The sequence below is a fragment of the Lipotes vexillifer genome, unplaced genomic scaffold (assembly GCF_000442215.2).
Source record: "Lipotes vexillifer unplaced genomic scaffold, Lipotes_vexillifer_v1.1 scaffold945, whole genome shotgun sequence".
NCBI classification, from domain to species: domain Eukaryota; kingdom Metazoa; phylum Chordata; class Mammalia; order Artiodactyla; family Lipotidae; genus Lipotes; species Lipotes vexillifer.
The window spans coordinates 490,272-503,853 of NW_006772158.1; the positions used below are offsets into that span (position 1 = coordinate 490,272).

At 36.6% G+C, this 13,582-nt stretch overlaps 1 protein-coding gene and 1 pseudogene across 1 annotated transcript in view; one reads left to right on the top strand and one right to left on the bottom strand.

The window, feature by feature from the left end:
* Window positions 1-13,582, top strand: part of ATRX (ATRX chromatin remodeler) — a 247,014-nt gene that overhangs the window by 160,655 nt on the left and 72,777 nt on the right. Inside the window, exons 23-25 of the mRNA XM_007447355.1 lie at window positions 4,560-4,690; window positions 6,615-6,703; window positions 6,834-7,006. Coding sequence (XP_007447417.1) covers window positions 4,560-4,690; window positions 6,615-6,703; window positions 6,834-7,006 — 393 coding nt within the window. The remainder of the gene's footprint in view (window positions 1-4,559; window positions 4,691-6,614; window positions 6,704-6,833; window positions 7,007-13,582) is intronic.
* Window positions 12,870-13,582, bottom strand: part of LOC103073541 (60S ribosomal protein L10-like) — an 11,848-nt pseudogene continuing 11,135 nt past the window's right edge.

Below are 13,582 nucleotides of genomic sequence, written 5' to 3' on the forward strand. Positions count from 1 at the left end.
AAAAAAAAAAAAAAAAAAAAAAGAATTAAAGGGACCTCATTCTTTGTGACTTCACTTGATAGGAGTAAATATCTAAAGTACTAATTGCCAAAGCTTCTAACCTCAGAAAGGTATAATTGCTAAATTATTATCTGATGCCATGAATCTTTCAGTCATGAGAATGTCTTGGGTTTTCCCCCTACTAAATGTGATGTTTTATTTTCCTTAAAGTTAACCTGAGTTAATAGCCCCCTTGAAAAAACTTCCATAAAAGGCTAAATGGATTATATTAAAGGTTACTTTATCTTGATTCTCACTACAAACCATCAAAGTGTTTCTCCCAAAATGTCATTCACCTATCTCACTTGCATTTAAAATATTTGGTATTTTTTCTGTTACATATTCCAGAAATTCTTTTGTTTCTATATTTGACTCTTTTTATATTTGACTTGGCTTTTAAAAGTTCACATAAATTTTGCTTTTGATACTAGCAACAATTTGATGTTAATTTTAGTAGTGATAATTTATAATATATTTAATATTTACAGAATTAAAGTCATGAGAGGCTAAATTTAATGAATTTCAAGAAAATTAACATCCTCTTAATTTTCCTTTGTTCTCTAAAAAGTACAATCCTGCAGTCTTCCTTTTTAACATCAAGTGTCAGAAGTTTATATTTACATGTAAGCCTCTGCCTTCAGTAAACAACTTTAGGTTTTACAAGTGTGAATACTTAGTTTTCAAACAGCCTGATTTTAAGCTTAAATCAGTATTAAAATCCATACACTGTCTTAAGGAATGCAAAAATGGAGCACATAAAAAGTCCACAAATTGGACGAAAATATTTGTAAGTCACTTTCCTAAAAGGGGGATAATATCCAGAATATATAAAGAACTCTTACAACCTAACAACAACAACGAAAAACCAAGCTAGCCGATTCAAAAATGGGCAAAGTTTTCAATAGACATTTCTCCAAAAAAGATATACAAATGACTGATAAGCATATTAAAAGATGCTCTACATCATCATTAGTTATTCAGGAAATGTAAATTGAAACCAAGAGATACCACTTCACACCCAATAGGATGACTATCAGATAAAGAAAGATAATAAGTGTTGGCAATGATAATGAAAAATTAGAACCCTGGTGCATTGCTGCTAGGAATATAAAATGGTACAGCTCCTGTGGAGAAAGTAGTGTGGCAGTTCCTCAAAGAGTTAAACAGAGAGTTACCATATGATCCAGCAATTCCACTTCTAGGTAGAATTCCACTTTCAAAATAATTGAAAGCAAGAACTCTAATAGATACTTACCCATTCATGTTTACATAGCATTATTTCATAATAGCCAAAAAGATGGAAGCAATCCAAGTCTTCATCAAGTAATGAATAGATGAACAAAATATGATATATGCAAACAATGGAATATTACAGTCTAGAAAGAAATCCTGACATGAATGGATCCTGAAGACATCATGTTAAATGAAATAAGCCAGACACAAAAGGACAAATCCTGTGTGATTACACTTAGAGGTGACTGGAATAGTCAGATTCATTTAGTGGGTACAGAGTTTCTGTTTAGGATGATGGAAAAAAGTCTTAGAAATGGAGAGTGCTGATGGTTGCACAACATTTCAGTTATACTTAATGCCACTGAACTGTACTCTTAAAAACAGAGAACAGTAATATCCTTTTGTCTCTAAAAATGAATGGGTCTAAGTGCCACACATTAGAGGTTGAGTCAGTGGTTCTGGAGTAGGGCTCAGGCAGCTGCATTTTTATAAGCCCTCTAGGTGATTTTGATGTACCCTCTGCTTGAGTATCACTGCTCTAACTGATGCTCAGTATGACTGGCCGTCAGGGAAATGTAAATCAAAACCAGAACAAGATACAGGCATACCTCAGCTTCTTAAGTGTTCAAGTGAAAGGAAGACTCACTTGTCATTATGTATTTACTTGCCCTTTTTTGTGCTTGTATTTCCAAATAAAGCCATTTGGCGTCAAAACATTTTTTTTAGGATAGAATGATTCAATAATAATTGTCAGTACTCTTTTGTATAGAGAACATTTTTCTGTGGATGTTTATTTGGCTAACTTATTAATATATTCTTTTTATTTTGTTCCCATTCCTCACAAAGAATAACAACTCTAACACATATCAGTACTGTAGGTAGAGGAGACTTCAGTTTTTCCCCTTTAACATTCTACACTAGCCAGTTAGGCCTAAAAGTCTTATGAAATTTTTTTATAATAGAAGATGTTTATGGTATATACAAGAGTAGTTTCCACCCACCAAAATAAAAATTGACTTTTTAATCAGCCTTTCTTGGAGAATAAATGGTAGTTGTTTAGCTTATTTTTTTTTGAAATCTCTCATTTCTTCATATTAATTTAAAAAACTCATAAGGCTTTCAGTATTGGATAGAACAGCTAGGCAGAAGATCAGCAAGGAAATAGAAGACTTGAAAAACACTTATGAATCAACTAGGCCTAACTGGCATCTGTAGAACAGTCTGTCCAATAGGAGCAGAATACACATTCCTCTCGAGTGCACATGAAACATTCTCCAAGATAGACCATATTTTAGAGCATAACACAAGCCTCATTTAATATAAAAGGATAAAATCCACACAAAATATTTTCTTTGACCGCATTAGAATGAAATTACAAACCAATAACTGAAGGAAAGTGAGAAAATTCACAAATATGTGTAAATAACATGCTCTTAAGTAACCAGTGAGTCAAAAGAAGAAAACACAAAGGAAATTAGAAAACATTTAGAGGTAAATGAAAATGAAAACATAAGATACTAAAATAGGGGATGCAGGTAAAGCAATGCTTCCAGGGAAGTTTATGGCTGTAAATGCCTATATTAAGAAAGAAGATCTCAAATTTATAACTAACTTTCTACCTTAAGAAACTAAAATAAGAGCAAACTGAACCCAAAGCAAGAAGGAAGGAGATAATGAAGACTAATCAGAAATAAATATAAAGGAGAAAAGGAAAACAGAGAAAATTATTGAAACCAAAACTTGTTTTTTTGAAATAATCAAGATAGTTGATAACTCTTTAGTTGTACTTACAAAGTAATAAATAGAGCAGATACAAATAACTAAAATCAAGAATGAAAGAGCATTACTACTGACCTTACAGAAATAAAAGAATTATAAGGGAATGCTATGAACAGTTGTATATCAAGAAATTAGATGCCTCATTTTCACAGCAATGATTTCTGTCATACACAGTGGAAATATCTCTATGAGGCAAAATAATCAGTACCAGACTTTTATGCATTTTTATTCATATTTCATATCATTACTGAATATACTCTTGTCCCTCATAGAGATAAGACATTAATTATCAGTGAATTTACATCTTTTAAACTGTGGACAGAAAAACGTTATTGCTTAAATGCTGTTTTTTAAAAAAGTCAGCTTTGGGCTTCCCTGGTGGTGCAGTGGTTAAGAATCCACCTGCCAATGCAGGGGACACGGGTTCGAGCCCCGGTCAGGGAAGGTCCAGCATGCCACGGAGCAACTAAGCCCATGTGCCACAACTACTGAGCCTGCACTTTAGACCCCATGAGCCACAACTACTGAGCCTACGTGCCACAGCTATTGGAGCCCGTGCGCCTAGAGCCCATTCTCCACAACAAGAGAAGCTGCCACAATGGAAGCCTGTGCACTGCAATGAAGAGTAGGCCCCGCTTGCCACAGCTAGAGAAAGCCTGTGTGCAGCAACGGAGACCCAATACAGCCAAAAATAAATTTGGTAAAAAAAAAAAGTCAGCTTTGTTCTTCTGTGTTTTACCCTCTTGATGATTTTGTCATATTAATGAAATGTGCATTCATTTAATTTTCACTTCATTTTCATATGAAAAATATAATTTTGTTGAAATTACTCTGGGCAAAAGAAATCTGTTTTTTTCAACAGGAAAAACGTAAGTTTTAGAAGTAGTTTTTTTTGGTGTAAGAATAATTGGAGAGAGTTGCTAAAATACTCTATACAGAGAGTGGCTTTATCTAAAGCAGAAGTTTGTAATCTAGGGTCTATGGTTAGAATCTAGGACCTGGATAAGAAAAACCTGAATAAGAAAAAAATTACGTTTTCACTAACCTCTGTCAAAAATACAGCATTTTTCCAATTATTAATATAGGCATCAAACCAAAGTAGTATTAGTGTTAATTGTTACTTCGTTACCAGTAGAAATCAGAAATATTTCTATATATTATTGTCATTACCGATATCTCAAATTTGCCTTTATCAATGCTTCAGAATTTCAGGCAGTTGTTAAAATTACTGCTATAGTTTGTTATTTAATGCATTAATAAGGTACACATACCACTACATCAAAAATTTGTTTTTAAACATCTTGATAATTTCCGTATAATGGGTTTCTTTTGTTATCCTATTTATTTTATATGTTTTGAAATTTTCTGAGAAAGAGGGCCTATAAGATTCTCTACGTGGGCAAAGGAGTCCGAGGCACAGATAAAGTTAAGGCCCTAATTTAGAAACACCTTGGATGAATTAGAGAATTCTTATGTCTTAACATTAACTCTTTTTTTCTTTTGATCAGGTGTAGGTAATAGCAGTGAAGGTGGAAGAGGAAAGGCAGGTGCAAAACTTTTCCAAGATTTTCAGATGTTAAGTAGAATCTGGACTCATCCTTGGTGTTTGCAGCTGGACTACATTAGCAAAGAAAATAAGGTAAATCAACTAACCTAAAGTTGATCAAAAGGTATCTGTTGGAAGCAGAATAACTTTGGGAAAAAGGTTGATCTGTATAGACGTACTGTATATTCAAATTTTTTTTTCTTTTTGGTACAGTAATTCAACTTATTTTATTTCTGGTTAATTACTATATGTTTGAATGCATTGTGATTATGGAAGGAGTGTTAAATGTTAATCTTTTAAAAATTTTTTATTGAAATATAGCTGATTTACAATGTTGTATTAGTTTCAGGTGTACAGCAAAATGAATCAGTTATATGTATACAGAAATCCACTCTTTTTTAGATTCTTTTACCGTATAGGTCATTACAGAGTACTGAGTAGAGTTCCCTGTGCTATGCAGCAAGTCCTTATTAGCTATCTATTTTATATATAGTAGTGTGTATATGTCAATCCCAATCTCCCAATTTATCCCTCCCCACCCTTCCCCATGGTTACCATAAGATTGTTTTCTATATCTGTAACTCTATTTCTGTTTTGTAAATAAGTTCATTTGTACCCTGTTTTTAGATTCCACATATAAGTGATATCATGCGATATATGTCCTCTAACTTTACTCAGTATGACAATCTAGGTCCGTACATGTTGCTGCAAATGGCATTGTTTCATTCTTTTTTATGGCTGAGTAATATTCCATTGTATATATGTGTCACATCTTCTTTTTCCATTCGTCTGTCGATGGATGTTTAGGTTGCTTCCATGTCCTGGCTATTGTAAATAGTGCTGCAGTAAACATTGGGATGCACGTATCTTTTTGAATTATGGTTTTCTTTGGGTATATACCCAGGAGTGGGATGGCTGGCTCATATGGTAGCTTTATTTTTAGTTTTTTAAGGAACCTCCATACTGTTCTCCATAGTGGCTGTACTAGTTTACATTCCCACCCACAGTGTAGAAGGGGGTTCCCTTTTCTCCACACCCTCTCCAGTCTTTATTGTTTGTAGATTTTTTGATGATGGCCATTCTGACTAGTGTGCGGCGATACCTCACTGTAGTTTTGATTTGCATTTCTCTAATAATTAGTGATGTTGAACATATATTCATGTGCTTTTTGACCATCTGTATGTGTTCTTTGGAGAAATGTCTATTTAGATCTTCCATGCATTTTTTGATTGGTTTGTTTGTTTTTCTGATATTGAGCTGCATGAGCTGTTTGTATATTTTGGGGATTAATCCCTTGTCAGTCTCTTCGTTTGCAAATATTTTCTCCCATTTTGTGGGTTGTCTTTCTGTTTTGTGTATGGTTTCCTGTGCTGTGCGAAAGGTTTTAAGTTTCATTAGATCCCATTTGTTTATTTTTGTTTTTATTTTCATTACTGTAGGAGGTGGGTCAAAGAAGATCTTGCTGCGATTTATGTCAGAGTGTTCTGCCTATGTTTTCCTCTAAGAATTTTTATAGTATCTGGCCTTACACTTAAGTCTTTAATCCATTTTGAGTTTATGTTTTGTGTATGGTGTTAGAGAGTGTTGTAATTTCATTCTTTTACATGTATCTGTACAGTTTTCCCAGCACTACTTATTGAAGAGGCTGTCTTTTTTCCATTGTATATTCTTGCCTCCTTTGTCATAGATTAACATCTTTCATAACCATAGTAAAATGGTCAAAACTAAGAAATTAACATTGGGTTAGTACTATTAACTAAACAATAGACGTTAATTGGATTTCATCAGTTTTTGTACTTACATACTTTTTCTTTTCCATGATTCAATCCAAGATTTCACATTTTGTTTATTATTCATATCTGTGACGTCTCCTTTATTTTTTCTAATCTATGATAGTTCTTCAGTTCTTCCTTATCTCATAACAATTAACTTATCCTTAAATGAAATAAACATTATTCTAATTTCCAGTATAAATTGATATAAGTTCTTAAAACATTCATCTTTTTTTTTTCTCTAGGGATATTTTGATGAAGACAGTATGGATGAATTTATAGCTTCAGATTCTGAAGAAACCTCCATGAGTTTAAGCTCTGATGATTATACAAAGTAAATTGAATACTTTTTGTGCCCTGTGTTGACATGTTTAAAATCCCTACTTGCTGATCATCCTCTAATAATTGGCACTTGTATCTTTCCTGTGTTTTCCTAATACTTTGAATTTGTTCTTTTTCTTTAGAAAGAAGAAAACAAAGGGGAAAAAGGGGAAAAAAGATAGTAGCTCAAGTGGAAGCGGCAGTGACAATGATGTTGAAGTGATTAAAGTCTGGAATTCAAGATCTCGAGGAGGTGGTGAAGGAAATGTGGATGAAACAGGAAACAATCCCTCAGTTTCTTTAAAGCTGGAAGAAAGTGAGTCTGATAAATGTGTTTATCATGGAGCATTGATTTAGAAAATATCATGTCATTGTAATGTCAGTGCTTTTTTCAGTTATTAATTATCCTCACTGGTTGGCTCAAAGGAATATCTTTCCTCAATTGGTAAGCATCTAGGATAATCAGATACAAGTAATAACAAATATTTGATGAATGTTGAATTACAAGCAAGCCATTGTGCTCTCTCTGGTATTTAAGAGGAAGGGAAAAAAGAAAAACTAACATTTATTTACATGTATATGCCTAAACTCTGTATTATTTTCACTCCATGTGTTAGCTAACTTAATTCTTGAGCAGCCTCGCAATGCTGTTATCTTTATTTTTATAAATGATTGGTAGAAGTGGGATTCAGACCTAGATATAGCCCATTTCAAACCCACCAGGGTAATTTCACTTAACTACTATATAAATAAGTGGAAGCATTTCAGATGATAAACTATGATTACAATTCATTTTATACAGTAAAACTAGTTTCATTGGTTTAGTCTTTTTCCTTTTTAATTCTTCATAATCTATATTTATTGTCTCTAGGTTTCCCCTGTGTCAGGTACAGTTTATCATCTGTTTCACTTTCTCTTTCTTTCTTTCTCTTGTTCATGAGTGTATACTCAATGAAAGTCTTCCATTGAACTTCCCAATGGCTAAAGTTATCTTTACTCATATCTACATTTGAAGGTTTAGTGATCAGGCTCTGTATACTCCTAGTGCAGCCTGACTGGGTGTTTAGGAACTCCAGTGCTGGGAACAGATATCTGAATATTTGAAATATCAAATATCTGAAAACAAAACAATGTAAGTAAGTCTAAATATGTGGCATTTGCGAATCATGGAGCAAAGCAGTAGAGACCATCTGAGAAGAGATGTGAATGCCAGCTAGGTGAATGATCCTGTGCACAGACAGGCTTAGCTGGTCTCAGGCCTGCAGCTGAACAAATTTGGTGATTCCTTGATAAACATTTCTCTCTTCAGTATCTCCTTGGAACAGACAGATGGCAGCCTAACCACAGACCCTGGCCAGAGATCCAGCCTGGGACCTGGCAGTGAAAGCTCTGAGTCCTAACCGCTGGATCGCCAGGGAATTCCCCTTGCAAATCACTTTCTTATAGTAAATGTAAGAAAACCTAAATAGGAAGTAGAGAGCCAAAATGTTGCACCTGGAAATTGAAATGGATATTAAATAAGTAGATGGCTATCACTGAGCTATGATTTTCATTGCATACTTCACTTTCACTTCAAAGAGTTTATGCTTAATTCTTTTGCAGTAGCTTTCTGAACTTTTTGAAAAGCCACACCTTGAATAAGTCATTTGAGTTTACCTTACAGCATCCACATCTCTGTGTTTTAGTTTAGTATCGTATTAGGACATTTTATGATGAGGAAATGACTGTATATTAACTACTTCAAAATATTTGATTTATTATTTCAGCATAAGCATGCCTTGTTTTATTGCACTTCACAGATACTGTGTTTTTCACAAATTGAAGGTTTGTGGCAACCCTGTGTTAAGCAAGTCTATCAGTACCATTTTTCCAACAGCAATTGTTCACTCCGTATCTGTGTGTCACATTTTGTAACTCTCACAATAGTTGAAACTTCTTTGTTATTATTATGTTTGTTATGGTGATCTGTGGTCAGTCATCTTTGATGTTACTATTGTAATTGTTTTGGGGAGCCATGAACTACACCCATGTTAGACAGGCAACTTAATTGATAAATTTTGTGTTGTGTGGGTTCTGACTGATCCACCAATTGGCCTTTCCCCTGTCTCTCTCCCTCTCCTCAGGCCTCCCTATCCCCTAAGACACAACAGTATTGAAATCAGGCCAATTAATAACACTACAATGGCCTCTAAGTATTCAAGTGAAAGGAAGACTTGCTTGTCTCTCACTTTAAATCAAAAGCTAGAAATGATTAAGCTTAGTGAAGAAGGCATGTCAAAAGCCAAGAGAGGCCAAAACTAGGCCTCTTTGCCGAACAGTTAGCCAAGTTGTGAATTCAAAGGAAAAGTTCTTGGAGGAAATTAAAAGTGCTATTCCAGTGAACACACAAATGATAAGAAAGTGAAACATCCTTATTTCTGATAATGGAGAAAGTTGTTGTGGTCTGGATAGAAGATCAAACCAACCACAACATTCTCTTAAGCCAAAGCCTAATCCAGAGTAAGGCTTAGCTCTCTTTAGTTGTATGAAGGCTGAGAGAGGTGGGGAAGCTGCAGAAGAAAAGTTTGAAGCTAACGGAGGTTGGTTCCATGAGGTTTAAGGAAAGAAGCCATCTCCATAACATAAAAGTGCAAGGTGAAGCAGCATGTGGTGATGTAGAAGCTACAGCAGGTCATCCAGAGGATCTAGCTAAGATATTTCATGAAGGTGGCTACACTAAACAACAGGTTTTCAGTGTAGACAAAACAGCCTTCTATTGGAAGAAGATGCCATCTAGGGCTTTCATAGCTGGAGAGGAGAAGTCGATGCCTACCTTTGAAGCTTCAAAGAACAGGCTAAGTCTCTTATTAGGAGCTAATGTAGTTGGTGACTTCAAGTTGAAGCCACTGCTCATTTACCATTTGGAAAATCCCAGGGCCCTTAAGAATTATGCTAAATCTGCTCTGCCTGTGCTCTATAAATGGAACAACAAAGCCTGGATGGCCTCACATCTGTTTACAGTATGGTTTACTGAGTATTTTAAGTTCACTGTTGAGACCGACTGGTCAGAAAAAAAAAGATTCCTTTCAAAATATTTCTGCTCATTGACAATAATTCTAAAATATTACTGCTCTTGGTCACCCAAGAGCTCTGATGGAGATGTAAAACGAGATTAATGTTGTTTTCAAGCCTGCTAACACAACATCCATTCTGCAGCCTATGGATCAAGGAGTCATTTCAACTGTCAAGTCTTATTATTTAAGAAGTACACTTTGTAAGGCTATAGCTGCCATAGACAGTGATTCCACTGATGGATCTGGGAAGAGTCAATTGAAAACCTCATGGAAAGGATTCATCATTCTAGGTATCATTAAGAACATTCATGATTCATGGGAAGAGGTCAAAATATCAACATTAACACGAGCTGGGAAGAAGTGAATTCCAGCCCTCATGGATGACTTTGAGGGGTTCAAGTCTTCAGGGTAGGAAGTCACTGCTGATGTGGTGGAAACAGCAAGAGAACTAGAATTAGAAGAGCCTGAAGATGTGACAGAATTGCTGCAATCTCATGATAAAACTTTAATGGATGAAGAGTTGCTTCTTATGGATGAGCAAAGAGAGTAGTTACTTGAGATAGAATCTGCTCCTGGCGAAGATGCTGTGAAGATGGTGGAAATGACAACAGAGGATTTAGAACATTTCATAAACTTAGTTGATAAATCCATTTCAGGATGTGAGAAGATTGACTCCCATTTTGAAAGAAATTCTACTGTGGGTAAAATGCTGTCACACAGCATTGCATGCTACAGAGAGATCATTCATGAAAGGAAGAGCCATTATCGATTCAGCAAACTTCATTGTTGTCTTATGTTAAGAAATTGCCACAGCCACCCCAGTCAGCAGCCAGCAACATGGAGGCAAGACCCCTCACCAGCAAAAAGATTATGACTTGCTTCAGCGAGACAATGCAAACATTTTTTTTAGTAATAAAGTATTTTTAAATTAAGGTATGTACATTGTTTTTTAAGACATGATGCTATTGTACACTTAATAGACTACAGAGAATAGTGTAGACCTGACTTTTATATGTAGTGGGAAACCAAAAAATTTGTTTGACTCGCTTTATTGTGATAATTCGCTTTACTGAGATGGTCTGGAGCCAAACCTGCAACATCTCTGAGGTATGCCTGTGTTTTCAGAGTAAGCTTTATCAGTGAGCATTATATTTGAAAACAAACATAGAGTGGACTTGGATAGGTTGTGGCACAGGAAGACCCTATGCTCACCTCCTCCCCTGAGCACAGTGATCTACACCTAAACACAACGCATTTCCTCTTGAAGAAGACCTGGGGGCTGAATGAACTGGTGCTGCCAATAGAAGAACCACATAGAAACTGGTAGGAAAGTCAGAGACATGGTAACCATGGGAACCCCTCCTCTTTCGCAGTGATCTACAGTAGGGAGATGGATTGCTGAGGGATCCAAATGCAGACACACTCACCCTGGGACACAGTGAAAAAACCTTAAAGGCACCTACAGTATATGTAAAGGAAATATGTTTCCTAACCCTAGAGTTTCTGCCAAAATGACAGGGAACTGTTGGAGCCCTTACCTGGGTAGGAGGCACTGGTGATCACTATTGTTTGGAGTTCCCTCCCCGGACTCCTCCTGCCCCATATCTGCTCCAGCTCCAGCCGCCCCATCAAGGCAGCCTATGGCCCAGCACTCTTTAGGGACTGCCTCTGGACCAGGTCCTCTCCAGCTCCAGCTATCCTCCTAAGGCAGCCTTGAATGCAGTACTTCCCAGGGGGCTGCCTCTGGACTGGACCCTCCTCCAGGTTCTGTGGTCCCACCAAGGCAGCCTTGGGCATAGTGGTCCCCAGGGATTAAGCCCAACTGGTGCCCACTGCAGCCCCATCTGGCCTGGCAAAGCCTCTAGGCACAAGTAGTCTACACAGGGAATGTTCCCACACAAGGCCTCTTCTTCAAGATCAGGGGAGGTAGCTGTTTCACCTAATTTATAGAAACACAAAAGAAGATCAAAGTAACGAGATAGAGGAATATGGTCCAAACAAAATAACAAAATAAAACCCCAGGAAAAAATAAACCCTAATGAAACAGATAAGTAGTTTACCTGATAAAAGAGTTCAAAGAAACAGTCATAAGGGTGCTCACCAAACTCAGGGAACGACTGGAGGAACTCAGAACTTTAACAAAGACTTAGAAAATGTAAGAAAGAATCAGAACTCAATACAGTAACTGAAATCAAAAATACACTAGAGGGAATCAGAAGCAGATGAGATGATACAGAAGGGATAAGTAATCTGGTAGATAAAATAGTAGAAATCACCCCATAAGAATAGCAACAAGAAGGAAGAATTTTTAAAAATGAGAGTTTAAGGGACCTCTGTGAAACATCAACCATACTAATATTTATATTGTAGGGGTCCCAGAAGGAGAAGAGAGAAAGGGACAGAAAACTTATTTGAAGAAATAATGGTGGAAAACATCCGTACCTAGGGAAGGAAACAGACACCCAGGTACAGGAAGCATAGAGATCCTAAACAAGATGAACCCAAAGAGACCCATACCAAGATACATCATAATTAAAGTGGCAGAAATTTAAGAATAAAAGAGAATTTTAAAGACAGCAAGAGAAAAACAGCTAATCATATACAAGCGAAACCACATAAGCCTATCAGCTAATTTTAAAGCAGAAACTTTGTGGGCCAGATAGGAGTGCCATGATGTATTTAAAGTGCTGAGAGGATAAAAACTTACAGTCAAGAACACTGTACCTGGCAAGGTTATCATTCAGACTTGAAGGGGAGATAAGGAGTTTTTCAGACAAGCAAAAACGAAAGGAGTTGATCACCAATAAACTGGCCTTACAAGAAATATTAAAGGGTTATCTTTAAGGGGAAAAGAAAAGATCACAACTAAAAATAAGAAAATATGTGAAAGGAAAAAAAAATCACTGGTGAAGGAGAATATATAGTAAAGGAATTGAATCAGTCACTTTAAAAAGCTAGTATGAAGGTTTAAAGACAAGTAGTAAAAAAAATCAGCATAACTGAAGTAAGTAGTTAAGGGATACACAAAATAAAAAGAAGTAAAATATAACGACAAAAAATAAAACGTGACAGGCGAGTGAAAATGGAGTTCTTTTTTTGATTGATTGACTGACAGGAAAGTAGGATTTATTGGTGGGCATGAGCAAGGAATGGACACCACCACCAAGGCTTTTGTGAGTGCAGGGCCTGCCATTTGTCCAAGGGGCCGTGATTAAGGATGTGTTTAACCCCACAGCCACCTGGGATAAGTCACTTTTCTGCCACCACATGTTCAAATTCATGGACTTTAAACTTAGTAAATCCCCACTCTTGGACATGTGAATCTTCTGGTGGCCAGGGAACTTGAACTTGGCCCTGTGTAGGGCCTCAACCACATGCTCCTTGTTCTTCAGCTTGGTGGGGATGGACATGATGACTTGACAAGTGTGTACTGTGGCCACTGTGCCCTGGGGCTTTCCAGAGGCACCCTACATACCTACCCAGAGCTTGTCAGCCTCAGCACAGGAGAATGTCTTGTTTATGTGGATGATGTAGAAGGGGTGGAGATGCGTTTGGATGTGAAAACCATCTTTGCCACAGCTTTTCACCATGTACTTGTTGGCACAAATATGGGCAGCCTCCAATGGAGAACTGCTCATACTCATTTGACACCATGTAGCCACAGAGTGGGAACTTTTGCCTTCTTCTACCCCAGGTCAAAGATGTGGATCTTGGCATCAGGGTCACCTTGGCAGAAGCAAGACTCTGGGTATAGATTGTTCTTACAATACTAGTAATACCAGGCGTGGCAGCAGCCCATGGTGACAACAGGATTTTCAGAGGCATGCTGAAGGGAAAGA